The 13666-nt window shown below is 38.7% G+C and overlaps 1 protein-coding gene across 3 annotated transcripts in view; it reads left to right on the top strand.

Annotated features, from left to right (window-relative positions):
- PIGN (phosphatidylinositol glycan anchor biosynthesis class N) overlaps positions 1–13666 on the top strand; it is a 90198-nt gene that overhangs the window by 37361 nt on the left and 39171 nt on the right. For all 3 annotated transcript variants that reach the window (XM_020786684.3, XM_020786681.3, XM_020786683.3), the window contains 7 exons: positions 1699–1777; positions 3436–3615; positions 5238–5377; positions 7773–7872; positions 8148–8240; positions 10758–10849; positions 12467–12581. In XM_020786684.3, the coding sequence (XP_020642343.3) occupies positions 1699–1777; positions 3436–3615; positions 5238–5377; positions 7773–7872; positions 8148–8240; positions 10758–10849; positions 12467–12581 (799 nt within the window). The remainder of the gene's footprint in view (positions 1–1698; positions 1778–3435; positions 3616–5237; positions 5378–7772; positions 7873–8147; positions 8241–10757; positions 10850–12466; positions 12582–13666) is intronic.

The raw sequence follows: 13666 nt of genomic DNA, 5'->3' as shown, positions 1-13666 counted from the left end.
CTTTCCTTTTACTTCCATGTCCACAGCTGAGCGTCCTTTCGGCTTTGGCCCAACCACTTCATTAGCTCTGGAGCTACTTGTACTTATCCTCCGCTCTACCTCAGTAGCATGTTGGACGCTTTTCGACCTGAGGGGCTCATCTTCCAGCATCATATCTTTTAGTTTTGTTTCTGTTCATGGGGTTTTCTTGGCAAAGATATTGGACTGGCTAGCCAGTTCCTGCTCTAGGTCAGTGGTTCTTAACCTTTGTTACTCAAATGTTTTTGAACTGCAACTCCCAGAAACCCCAGCCAGCACGGTTGGTGGTGAAGGCTTCTGGGAGTTGCAGTCCAAAACTCCTGAGCAACCCAAGGTTAAGAACCAGTGCTCTAGGTGGATCGTGTTTAGTCAGAACTCTCCAGTATGACCTGTCCGTCTTGGGTGTCCCTGCAAGGCATAGCCCATAGCTTCTCTGAATTACTCAAGCCCCTTTGCCACGACAAGGCAGCAGTCTGTGAGGGGGTCTGATGCTTTGGAAAGTCTAGAAAGTTGATGGCTGTGTTATTTTCAGTGGCAGCAAGTTTTTTCCCCTCATTCACCAGTGGTACTTTTATTTTACCACAGAAGTTAAATCAATTCGTTGAAATCAATTCCACATATGTGAACACCTCTTTTGTTGCTGTGGATATATTGCTATCATGGTAGTATCGAAGCCCCATTGGACTGAGTAGACATTGTTGCTTTATTCTAAGTGTCCTCATTAGGGTTGGAAGTGTGTTAAAGCAGAGAAGAGGTAATTGAACACATGGCCAATCAAACGATCCCAGTATGTATATTTGAGGTTTCTTTTTTTAAAAGAAACTGTAAACCTAAAGAAGAAAGTGGGAATGTGTTGGAAACACATATGTAAGTATGCATATGATGCAAGCATGGATTTTTCTTTTAGTTTTCTTTCTACTTACTCTGGTTCTGTGAGGGTGCAGTAACTTTGCTTCCTTCAGAAAAAGTACTACAACGGCCAAAATGTCATCTCCAAAGAAATCAGACCAAACTGTAATCTATTGAGATTACTGCCCTGGTTCATTTTTGTCACAGATTTGGTGCTTGGGCTGTCAGCTGATTGAGTTGTTTTGTTTTAAATGGGAGCTGGGAATGATGGGGGGGGGATATTAATTTTGTCAGGTGTACTTCCACTGAGAGTATTTGACATATCATAGGGGACAGTTTACAAGCTTCTGTGCAATTTGCACTTATGTTTAGTTATACTATATAATTAATTGTCCTGACATATGAATGATGTTGTTATTTATGTTCTTGAGACTAAGCAGCTTTTGTCTCCTCATTGTTGATTATGAGCCTTGTTATTTTAGAAGCTATAATCCCAAGCCTCTTGGGGCTTCTCAGTATTATACAGGTGCAGTGTGATCTGTAAGATCTATTTCGCATTAGTACAGATTTCCCATGTACCAAACACAAAAGATGTATAGAAGCAATGCACCATTTGAAATATATAGGAAGTTTTTATGAACATGAGTTTTGGCTTTCTATTTTTTTACAAGACAGCAATCTGTTAATTGCAGCCTGAGTTTTTTTTTGAAGAACCAATTTATTAAACAGTAGTTCTTAAAGAGAAATGTTTCCACTCTTCTCCTTTCTTACAGAAAAAAAAGATTTAAGATTAAGATTTTACAATATTTTGTTCTGTTCATTTTTGCACAGGCCTCTCTCTGATTCAGAGCAGATTGACATCCTTAGGAAAGCAAGAACTTTCATTCAGCATGGGAAATATGAGGAAGCAGTAAGTGAACCAAATGAGTCAATTCCATCTTCCTTTAGTTTTCTGTGTGATATTTTAACAAGCTCTGTGGTGTTGTTATTTGGTTTTCTCTCCCTATTTCTGTCACTTAGTAGTAGCATATAGACTTTTCATGTACCAAACAGAAGTTTCATCTCCAAAATAAAAGCACAGAAGCAAAAACCTTTCTCTGTGACTTGTATTTGAAGACCATCTGGGGGCTCAGTTGCACATCAGTGAGGGCAGTGGGCATTAGCTGGACAGTGTCTATGTTTGTCCTAGCAAATTTGTTAATTTATTTATTTATTGCTGACAAACATTTGTTAGAATTTACCTGTACAAACACATAGAGAATATGTAATTTTGTTAGTCTGTCTCAGCATAGTTGGAGGGAAAAAAAAGGCAAATAAACCAGGATAACTATATGACCACTAGCAGCTATTTTTGGTAATTAAAAACTTCCTCCTCTATTCCTGCGGCCCCCAGGGGTTCCAAGCGATTAAAAGGAGGAAATGTTTAATTTCCAAAACTTTGTCCTGGCTGATACAATCATCAACCTTAAGTGATGTAATTTACAGAAGCAAGATTTCACTCATATGGCTTTCTACTCACCATATCAAATTTTAAAAAAAGATATGTGTCCTGTGGTTGTTATGGGTTTTTGGGCTCTTTTGCCATGTTCTGAAGGCTGTTCTTCCTAATGTTCCACCAGTCTCTGTGGCCGGCATCTTCAGAGGATTGGAGTAGCACTCTGTGCTCTACTATAGTACCACTATAGTATATAGTATAGTGGTATAGCATATAGCATACTGTATAGTATATAGTATATAGTATACTGCTATATATAGTGGTACAGTGGGACCTCGACTTATGAATGTCCCTACCTACTAACTTTTTGACTTACTAACGGCTCGGTTTGCAAAAATGTGCATGGACTTGCGAACAGAGCCTTGACCTCCGAAGGCAAAAAGGCAGGGGAAAAGGACAGGAAATTCAATTTTCCCACCCTTTTCCCCTGCCTTTTTGCCTTTGATGGTCGAGGCTCTGTTCGCAAGTCAATGCCAATTTTTGCAAATGGAGCGATTGGCACCTTTGGAGGTCTCAAAGGGATTTCTCCCCCAACATCGGAGGAAGCCCTTTGAGACCTCTAGAGGCAAAAAGGCAGGGGGCAGGGGCGGGAAATTTGAATTTCCAACCCTTTCCCCCTGCCTTTTTGCCTTTTTTCTTCCCTCAGAATGCATCAATCGGTTTTCAATGCATTCCTATGGGAAATTGTGCTTCGACTTAAGAACGTTTCGACTTAAGAACACAGTCCCAATATGGATTAAGTTCTTAAATCGAGGTACCACTATATAGTTATCCTGGCTTATATGTGTCTTGTGTTTTAACCTACAAGAGAAGAAAAGAACTTTGAAGGTGAGGATTATGTGTTGATATAGGACGGGGGGGGAATAAGGGTTAAGTAGTTCCCCCTCCTGCTGCTTTCCCTCTCTTTTCTGCAGCTTCTGAGGGAACTTTTCATTTTAACAAAGCCGTGGAGGTGAAGAGTATCATGTAGCTGAAGGTTTCTTGTGATTTGCCCATTCATTTTCAAATCCTAAGACTCAATGGGTCTCATATCTAATTGCGTAAAATGTCCTTTGTTTCTGTCTTTTCTGTAGGTATCTCTTTGTATCAAGCTGATTAACCTTGCTTTAGAAGGGCTCTCATATTATCATACATATGACAGGTTTTTCTTAGGCGTAAGTGTTGCCATGGGTTTTGTAGGCTGGACATTTTACGTGATCCTCATTATCATAAAGGCACATACTGGTCTGACTAGGAATATCACAATATATAAGGTGAGTTAAAATGTACCATTCCTGTGCTCTATGGTTGCTCAATATATGGCTCTTCTGTGTAGCAAAGGTAATTCATTGCTTGATGGCTTTGTCTAGTGTAGTAGGACTTGCAATCCTACCAGCTGACATTAACCATTTTAGGAGGCATTTACTCATTGGCTACATCTTTTCTTCTCATGTAGCTCACATTAAAAATATCTTGATAAACAGCACCAGGTAAATGCAAATTCCCCAAATTATACCTTGCCCTGTGAATACAAACCTTGTATATCAGGATAAGAGCCAAGGTAGAATGCTTCACCAGATGTCTGGGGATATTTTTACGTAGGGGGATGTTTTTTAGTTTTTAAAAAACACATGGACTAGGATTTATTCACCCAAGAACATCTGTCAATTGCCTTAATGATTTCTGGGGATGGGATGGAGGAGTGCTCCAACTCATTTATTGAATTCACCATCAGTACGTAGTGGTGAGTTTATATAATTAAACACAATTTCTCAGAAGGTTTCCTAGTGGGAAATGTTGTTGTCCAAATGGGAAATGAAGCAGTTTCCTAGTTTGAAGTGAGGATGGCCCCATGGTGTGTTCTGGTAAGCCAGTGAGAATATCAGACCAACACTGTGTTTGAGTTCAAATACTGTATCTATTGACATTGGTGAAATTAAACGGGAAAAGGAGGGAGCTAACAAAGAGGAAAAAAGCAAAATATTGTGGCACTTCAAACACTAATAAATTTGTTAAGGACTGCTACCTAAGGAGATTAACAGCTTGCTAATCACATTACAGTGGTGCCCCGTATAGCGAGGTTAATCCGTACCGGATTAACCTTCGCTATGCGAAAACATCGCTGTACGGGCAAGGAAAGCCTATTGGAACACATTAAACTTAGTTTAATGCGTTCCAATAAGCATCCAAACTTACCCCTCCAGCGATGTTTTCGCGTCCGGCGGCCATTTTGGAGCCGCCGATCAGCTGATCGACGGCTCCAAAATGGCCGCCGGATGACCCGAAATGCCCCCCCGCAGCGTTTTCGTGACCTCGGTAAGCAAGGGGAGGGCGCGAAAACACCGATAGGGGGCCATTTCGGGTCATCCGGCGGCCATTTTGGAGCCGCCGATCAGCTGTTTGGCGGCTCCAAAATGGCCGCCGGACGCCCCAATCGTCGCAAAGCGAGTGCGGCGATTGGGGCAGATCCGTATAGCGATCCCCAAAAAGGGATCGCTATACGGATTCTTCGTTAAACGGTGCGCTCGTTAAGCGAGGCACCACTGTATTGTGTTAACAAACCATTGTCACTTTGTTATCTGTATCTTCACATGTCCATGCCTTGTCAACATGGTGATATGTGTAAATTTAGAGGACCTGTATTTGTACTCCCTGTGACTGAAGAACTGGACTTTGATTCAAAAATGTTCACACTGAAATAAATCTGTTAGGCTTTATGGAAAATATATTGCCTTTTCCACCTCCTTCCCCCCCACTTTAATTTCCTTTAATTTTTGCCAAGATGCTGAGATAAAATGAGATGTTTATATTGTAATACTTCATTTTAAATAATTTTTCTTTCAGGCACTTAAATATATTATTAGTATACATTTACAAGTATTTATTTATTTTTCAGGCAGCTGGCAGTTTTTTTCAATATACATTTCTTGCTGTTGGAGTATTGATAGCCATTTTCCTTCTCATTCAAAGTTTACCTTGGACCTATTACATATATTGTCTATTACCAGTTCTGCTATGGTATGCAGTTTTGAAAGAGTAAGTTTTTTAAAGCTGGGGTTGGGGGTGCTAGTTTGGAACTCAGCTGATGTGTTTGAAAACAATCGTGAGGAATCAAATATGGCTTTTCCTGTTTAAAATACTTGTTTTCTAAAACCTTCACATTTAGTATATATAGTTTCCAAAAACAAAGTAGATTTATTATGTGATGGGTAGCATTATGCCACTTCCAATGTGTCTCTGCCACTTAGAATGGGGTGAGCAAGAAGGTAGATCTAGATCTACTGGTTAATCTTTTGGTGGTTTGCAGTAGATCAGCAAGGGTGTGTGAAGAACCCCTAGTTTGAACAACAAAATTATTTCTCCTATCAAAAATTGGCTGCTGAAATGGAATAAAATTTGGATTAAAAAAGAATGGACTTTTGTGGAGAAGGGATGTGAGCTCCATTTCATTCAGTCTGATCCTGAATACAAACTAAGCTCACAATGTGCTTTGAGGCACCATGTTCTTTAATTTGAAGTGCTCTTTGTACTTGGCTGTGGTTGGAGGATCCGGGGTTTCTAATAAAGAAGCAATGATGAGCCTGTAACTCTGCGTAACAGAGTTGCAGGCAGTTAGAAAACTATCACAGGAATAGTAATGACAGTCTTGTACATTGGTACCTCGACTTACGAACATAATTTGTATTGGAATGGCGTTCGTATGTCGAAAAGTTCGTACGTCGAGGCAAGATTTCCCATAGGAATGCATTGAAAACCATTTAATCCGTTCAGGCTGTTTTTTGTTCGTATGTCGAGGCGCTGTTCGTAAGTAGAAGCATTAGTTCCCATAGGAACTAATGCAAAGCCGGTTAATCTGTACTCTACCACTAGGGGGAGTTTTTAAATTTTTTTTCTTCTTTTGACCTAAGATGAACTTGGGTAAAAAAAAAGGGCAGGAAAGTTTTTTTCGTTTGTAAGTCGAGGCTCCGTTCACAAGTCGAAGCAATATTGTGCAAACGGAGCTGTTCATAACTCAAAACGTTCGCAAGTGGAGACGTTCGTAAGTCGAGGTACCACTGTAATACTTATGTGCCTGTGAAGGACAGCTCACACGTCACTCCTGTCCGTCAGGTTAGAGCTCTGGTGTGGGACCCTATGACAGGACTGGAGGGGCGGAACCAACGGAACTAGGAGGGAAAAAAGTTTGGGACTGTTAGGGCAGCTGGAGAGAGAGAAGAAGAAGAGACAGAGACATATAGGGTGTTAAGACAGACAGTTAGGTTAGGATTAAGACAAGGACTTGGAAAGTTGGTGTATTTGAGAACTGAAGGAGTTAAAAGTAATAAGAAATAAACTGTTTGAATATTTAACACTGTGAGTAAAGTGAATCTTTATAAGTAAACGTACAGTATCTAAAGTCCAAAGCACGTTTAATGAATGAATAATACAAGACCATCCATAATTTTCCTTATGTGATTTACCTATTAACCAATAAATATAACATTGTTATATTTGACAGCATTGATCCATTATTCATATTTGGTACAGTGAGGAGAATATCCTCTGGGGGCAGCACAAAAAGGAAGAAAATAAAAAGTTGTGCCCAAAGGCAGACCTGGGTGTTAGGGAAAACAAAAAGGGGAGCTAGGGATGTGCGACAGTGCCATTCATACAAAATCTTACAGTTTTTTTGCTGATGAAGGGCTGGTGATTCTAAGCTCTGGAGCAAGTGTTTAATACAGAAGAAAGATATTTCAGTAACTTGATTTCCTGCAAGCATGAGTAGGTTCCAATCTTTTGCCTCTGTAAGCTAGAGCTTGTGGTATTACAAGATTTGGGTACATTATATGCAATGAACTAAGTTCTGTAGGCCGTTTGTGAGTAGTAGCAGATGAAATATTCATTCACCAGCAGAGGTGCATACAAAATTTAATCAACACAATTTGTACAAAGACTGCATACAAAAATTCATAAGATTACAAGAAGGACAGAGCATGAGCATCAAAGCAGAAAAATTGTTGATAGAAGGACAAATGAGGACCTGATACACAGGGGATGTTAAGAGTGAATGAAGGAGGATGAAGTAGTTTTTCTGAATGAAACAGTCTTCAGTATTTAACTCTGCCTTCTAGCTACTGGAGCCATAACTTTGATGCAGGCTAGCAGAGCATCATAGTCCTTTGGAGTATTTTCTAGGGGATATCTATTTATTAGCCTTTTCCTGCACTTGTGGACTTCACCATTATGAACACTAATGTATATGAAACACATCTGCCTGCCACACCACACTCAATTTACCCAGAACATGTAAAATTATGTTAGTTAAGTAGTAGTCTTTAGTTTTACACTGGAAATATTATATCTCTTACACTTTAAAGTTCTTTATCATATACTAATTATGTATTTTCTGATCTAATAAGAAATGATTTTCTCGTCTAATATTTTCAAACAGATATCCTGTAATTCAAGAAGTGATTACATTTCTATTGAAGTTTCAACGAACACAGTTTGTTGGATTCTTGTTAGTCTTCACCTTGGGAATTGAAATATTAGTAAGTAATTATTTATTTATTTTATTTTATTTATTTGATTTATACCCCGCCTATCTGGGCTACTTGATACTGTCTTTTAAAATTGTTTATTAAAATGTTGAAGTGTAAAACTCAGTGGAAAAATATCTTATAATTAAACTACGTATAATAAAAGGCATGAATACAGAGCATTTGCTAAAAAGTACTGGACATGTGTAAAGTTTACTTCATTGAGAATAATGTTATTCTTGCTAATTTATTTCTCTGTGTATGTGTTTTCTATTTGCACGGACTAGGTTTGCTCCTTCTTTTATCGGTCTGCTCTTAGCTTTGGTCTGATTACCTTTTCTGCATGGCCTTTGGTTACGAAGCCATGGACTCAAGTCAAGGTATTTTCTGTGTGGAAAAGCTCTGATTCTTTCTGTAGAAGGAGTGTGTTCAAAACCCCTTGGAAATGCATGCCTACATGAAGGCACCATGAAAGTTTCCCTCAAAGTTAGCGAAACAGCCTTCAAAAGGCTTGTAGGGTTTTGAAAGGGGGGGGGGAGTCAACACTTGTTTCACAAATAGCCAGCTATATCCAGTGGTTGGTTTTTAACAGGAGAGATATTGACTTAGAAACCATGCAGTCAATCTTGAAAATGGCTGTTCCCTTCTTGGACTGTAGTTTCCTGCATTGCAGTTCCTTGGTGGATGATTTTATAGCATTATATGCACAGAGGCATTGGATGAAATCCTGTTGCTTACTGTAGTATGTTACATAGAGTAGGCCCATTGAATCTGTGAGGATTTGGTGAGTCAACTCTGCTGTAATTTCCAATGAGCCTACTCTAGTTGCAGTTTACTACTGGATTTTAGCCTGTGCTTCTCAACCTAATCTATCTTGTTTCCTTTGTGTGAAGGTAAAACAGGAAACAATGTAAGCTATTTGGAAGTGGAATAAGAATGCATTAAGTAAATAAGAAGATGGATCAGTTGAAAACGTTCTGTAAGCTGGAAGAAAAACTTGAAAGTATATTATTCAAAGAAAAGTTTGGAGAAGAGATTTAAAAACTTACTAACTCTTTCCTTAAATATATGTTAGAAAATTGGAAAACGTTTAGGGGTGTATTGAGGCCACCAACTTTTCCCTTATCCCTGGTAGTGGATTTAAAGAATTTTCCAGAAAATCTTAAAAAAACTTTTAAGAATATATTAAAAGATAAAGGGATAAATAGGATAAAAGATTGGATAGAGAAGATTGAAGATAAAGGAAATATAAAAGAGATTTTGGGAGGAGAGGGGATTTCTTCATTTAACATGATTCAAATAGAAAGGTGGACAAGGGAAAGGAAAAGTAAGGAAGGGAACAGTAGAAAAATGACAAAATTTGAAGAGATTATTGAAAAAAGACTGAAATTAGAGGAAAAGATAGAAAGAAAGAGAACTGTAAGTCAAATATATAAATTATTAATTCAGGCCGAACAGGACACACAAGTATTAAAAGCACAGTGACAATATGACTTGGATAAAGAATCAGTAGGAAAAGAGTGGGATGAAATGTGGGATCAAAGAATTATGAAGAATGTGTCTGTAAGGATAAAAGAAAACTGTTATAAGGTAATATGGAGGTGGTATTTAATGCCGGTAAAACTGAATATAATAAATAAAAATTATCATCACTATGTTGGAGGTGTAAAAAAGAGGGGACATATTTACATATGTGATGATTATGTGAAGTAAGAAAGAAAGAATGGAAGCAAATTTTTAAAGAAATAAGGGAAATAACTGGATTAAATATTCAAATGTCCCCATCAATGGCTCTATTGAACATGGTTAAGAAAGATCAATTGTTGAAAGAAAATGAGGATTTAATTGTAATAACAGTTACGGCAGCAAGGTTAATATTTGCAAGAAATCGAAAAATGATGACCAAAATAATTTAGAGGAATGGTGTAGAGAATTATGGGATATGGCAATTAATGATAAATTGACATGTGATATGAAAATAATGATTTTTAGAAAATATGGAGTGTATTCCTGGAATATGTATTTCAGAGAGGGAAGAAACAATGAATTTTTGGAGAGAAAATGGATTGAATGAATTTTAAAAACATTGTTAATGCTAGCCCTGAGGGTGAAGGTAGCACTGGTGTATTATGTAATTGCATTTTAATGTGGATAAAAAGAAAATGTTCTGTAAGCTAATCAAGGTTAAGAGGTCCCTTCAAAATTGGTGGTGTAACCAGAGATTCAGTGGGGCCTCAGGGCCACCTTCTTTGGAATGACTGTGTTGAGATAGTAGGGAGGGCATTTAAACATGCTTGCCTGGAGTGAGTTCTTGTTCAGGGATTAGTTGGTAGATTTCATCATGTGTTCACCACATCACTGTAGAGTCAGCTGTTTAATTGCACAAGCTTTTTCACCCCAAGGTGCTGACTATCTTCATCACCCTTGATTTCTGCTATCTTGTTGTTGGTTAGACATTGTGTAAATCCAGTTTTAGATACTGTATATCTAGAGTGGATCTACTGAAGTGAATGGAAATTTGTTACAACTTAACTTCAGTTGCTTTCAGTTGGTCAACACTAGGCAAGTCTAACACTGGAATTTATCCACTGTGTTTTCTCTTAGATTCATATTTTCCTAAAATAGTATTTCCACTGAATTGAGCTATTGCGCATAAAAAAGTGACTGTGAGATGCTCGTTGAACCTTGCAGGAAACTTTTAACTGAAAATGTAAGCAAGGAGGCAAATTTAGAGCATGAATCATTTTTGTGAAGGTTAGGCACTTTCACAAAGTTATTGCTATAATTTTACCTGAATTTTTTTTTTTTTACTTAGCGTTTTGATTCCCATAATTAGTTCTGTTTATACACGTGACTTTTATATATCTATACACATAGTCTGTTCTTTTAAATTGTAGGTAACTGCACTAAGCTGGATTCTTTCATGCTTGCTTCTGGCAGTTTTCCCCTTGATGCCCATTGTAGGAAGACAGCCGAATATCTCTCTGGTGTAAGAGCATGTATCTGTTTATTTCAACTTTCTGTTTTCTCATTTAACATGTACAAACCTGATCTGATTCTTGTTATTGGGAAGAAATTATGTTACTGAGAGTCCATCAGTGTTGTTGAAATTTGGAGTTTAATTATGTGGGAAATGCATTATTTATTATTGTCTTTAACTTCTTTGATGAAAAATCAAACTGAATATTAACTACTAAGTTATCCTTTGGTGGAGAGGGATATCCCAGAGGACAAGATATAGATCTCCTCCCACTGGCATTCAGTTTTCGAGCTCCTTCCTGATCCATCTATGAAGTAGGATGTTCTCTAAAAGAATAGTGGAGAAATATGATATGCTAGCATCCTGTTGGCCTCTCAGAGAAGGGAGAGAGAAAGGAAAATAAAATGCACATGACATTGTAATATGTTAAGGAAGAAATACTGGAGAGAGCAGGAAAGAAGTGCAGCAGAGAGGGCCTCAGTTGTGAGTAGCACTTGCAGATGCTGTGGGGAACAGCTCATATGGCTGGTGTAAATTCCAAGCCATATGGAAAGTGTTGTAGGGCATGTGCTGTAACAGATGGAGAAGGCACTGACTACCATCCGGCCTTAAAGAGTGACAGTACTAAATAAACTCCAGTGTTCTAGTGAAATCCTCTAACATTTGCAGTACATTCTAGTTGATGGTGATGATCAAGAGTCTGTGAGGCACCAGAGTGGCATTCAAAAGGAAAAGCTTACAGAAGGAAACTTAGATATTTTCCTTCCTCCTCAGTAGCCCTAGTTGATCAGTCATGCATCCATACCTGGGATTGATTCCAATGCGGAAAAAGCCAGGCACCAGGGATCACTCACAGCAGAGTTAAAGTTCTCAAGCCCAGCATTAAGAGAACCCCTTCAAATGTCAGATGAGGATGAGTGGAACATACACGGGGAGGAAAAAGTGTCAGGGTTTCCTGTTGTCCCCCTTTTCTGGCAAGTGTTTATTGTCCTCAGATGCTAAACCAAAACCACACGCCTGGCACATGGGAGTTGCCCCAGTCATTTGTGATTACAATGTTCCCACTCACCTCCCTATGGTATGGAATCATACCCCACCAAAATATCTGCCGGGGGCATGTATGTGAAAGGTATCTAATCTGTACCCTGAAAGGGTGAAATGAAAGATGCCTTTCCGCCTAAGATTGCCGTACAACCATCAGAATTCAACACAGTGGCATGAGAGACAGGTATGAGTGAGTGTGGGGGCCCCTTTGGGACCCTGGTGGGGATCGCCTAGTCAGGTTCTATGATCTTTCTCTTAACTTTTATCAAGCTTTCCTGCCAAGTCACATAATGGCATTGCTTATTTGTGTTTTAATCTGAGGGCTTTTCAGAAACTGAAAAGATGGACACATTTATCATTAGAGGAAGTGGTAGATGTACGCATATATTGAGTCTTGTGAGAGAGGACGTAATTTAACAATCTTGACTCTGGGCTATCACCTCCTTCTCCATAAAGCTCAGATAAAATGTCTTATCCATGTTGCAAAATTGCTCTTTATTGAATGCGTAATTTAATCTTCACCAATATTACTCCTAAAGCTGTACTTTCAAAATAGACTAACAAATAGTTTATCTCTTACAGAACAGCAGCAGGCCTGCTGACTTTGTTGATGGCTTTATCCTACCTGGTGGCATGTCTTTGGAAAAGCAAACAAAAATACCTGCATCATACGGATCTAAAAATATATCTTTTTCAGGTTAGACCATTCTGTGAACATGAATTATTGAGTAGTTAATTTTCATTTATGCAGTTGCTGTCTAAAAATCTGTTGTGTATTTTCTTCTGGGCCAATCTATTTCTAACCAAGAATCACAACACCCGGACTGATTTCTGTTTTTGAAGCACTACAATCCAGCACCTTCAGAGAGGAAGCAGAGCTCCATATAGGCTTCTTATTATTTTGTCAACACAGGAGTGCTCCATTTATATCTCTAAGAATCTCTCTCTGCATTTAAAATCTTTTCTCCATCACAAAAGATAATGGGCGCCTTATAGTTCATCTAATAATGTTAAATAATTATCACTATCACATGACAATAAAATTCAGATGTGGCTTTTCTGTTAACACCCATTTGTTTATTTTGCTACCTTAACTGTTGAGGATCTCAGTGTTGAGGATCCTTGTAAGATACACCTAACCCTAATATATAGTGGTGCCTCGCAAGACGATGACCCCGCCAAACGATGAATCTGCATAACGATGACTTTTTGCAATCACTATAGCGATTCTCAAAACAGTCATTCCAATGGGGGATTTTCGCTGGACATCGATTAGGTCCGTGCTTCGCGAACCATTTGTTTGCAAGATGATTTTTTTCGCTGATCGTCGGCTTTGAAAATGGCTGCCCTGTGTTTTCCAGACCCATGCTTCGCAGGGCAGCCATTTTTACAGCTGATCAGCGCTCGCAAAATGGCTTCCCTATGGACGATCTTCACTGGACGACGAGGTATTTTCCCCATTGGAACGCATTAAACTGGGTTTCAATGCATTCCAATGGGGAAAGGGTTTTTGCATGATGACGATTTCGCTAAACAGCGATTTCAATGGGACAGATTATTGTTGTCATGCGGGGCACCACTGTAATCAGATGATTTCTTTGCAAAACTCATGTCTCTGTTCCCTTTGCCATATATAATCTCATGGAAAGGTAAATCCTTGCTATTTTCTCTGAATCACCAGAGACTGCCTGAATTGGAAGAAGATGTTGGTAGTCATGGACCCAGTAGAATTTAACGACTGTGGAACTAATAGAATTTTGTGTCTATGGAGGACTGTTGTTG

Source organism: Pogona vitticeps, chromosome 4, assembly GCF_051106095.1.
Source record: "Pogona vitticeps strain Pit_001003342236 chromosome 4, PviZW2.1, whole genome shotgun sequence".
NCBI classification, from domain to species: domain Eukaryota; kingdom Metazoa; phylum Chordata; class Lepidosauria; order Squamata; family Agamidae; genus Pogona; species Pogona vitticeps.
The sequence above is the reverse complement of the archived record's forward strand: the minus strand, read 5'-3'. Positions and strand labels throughout refer to the sequence as shown.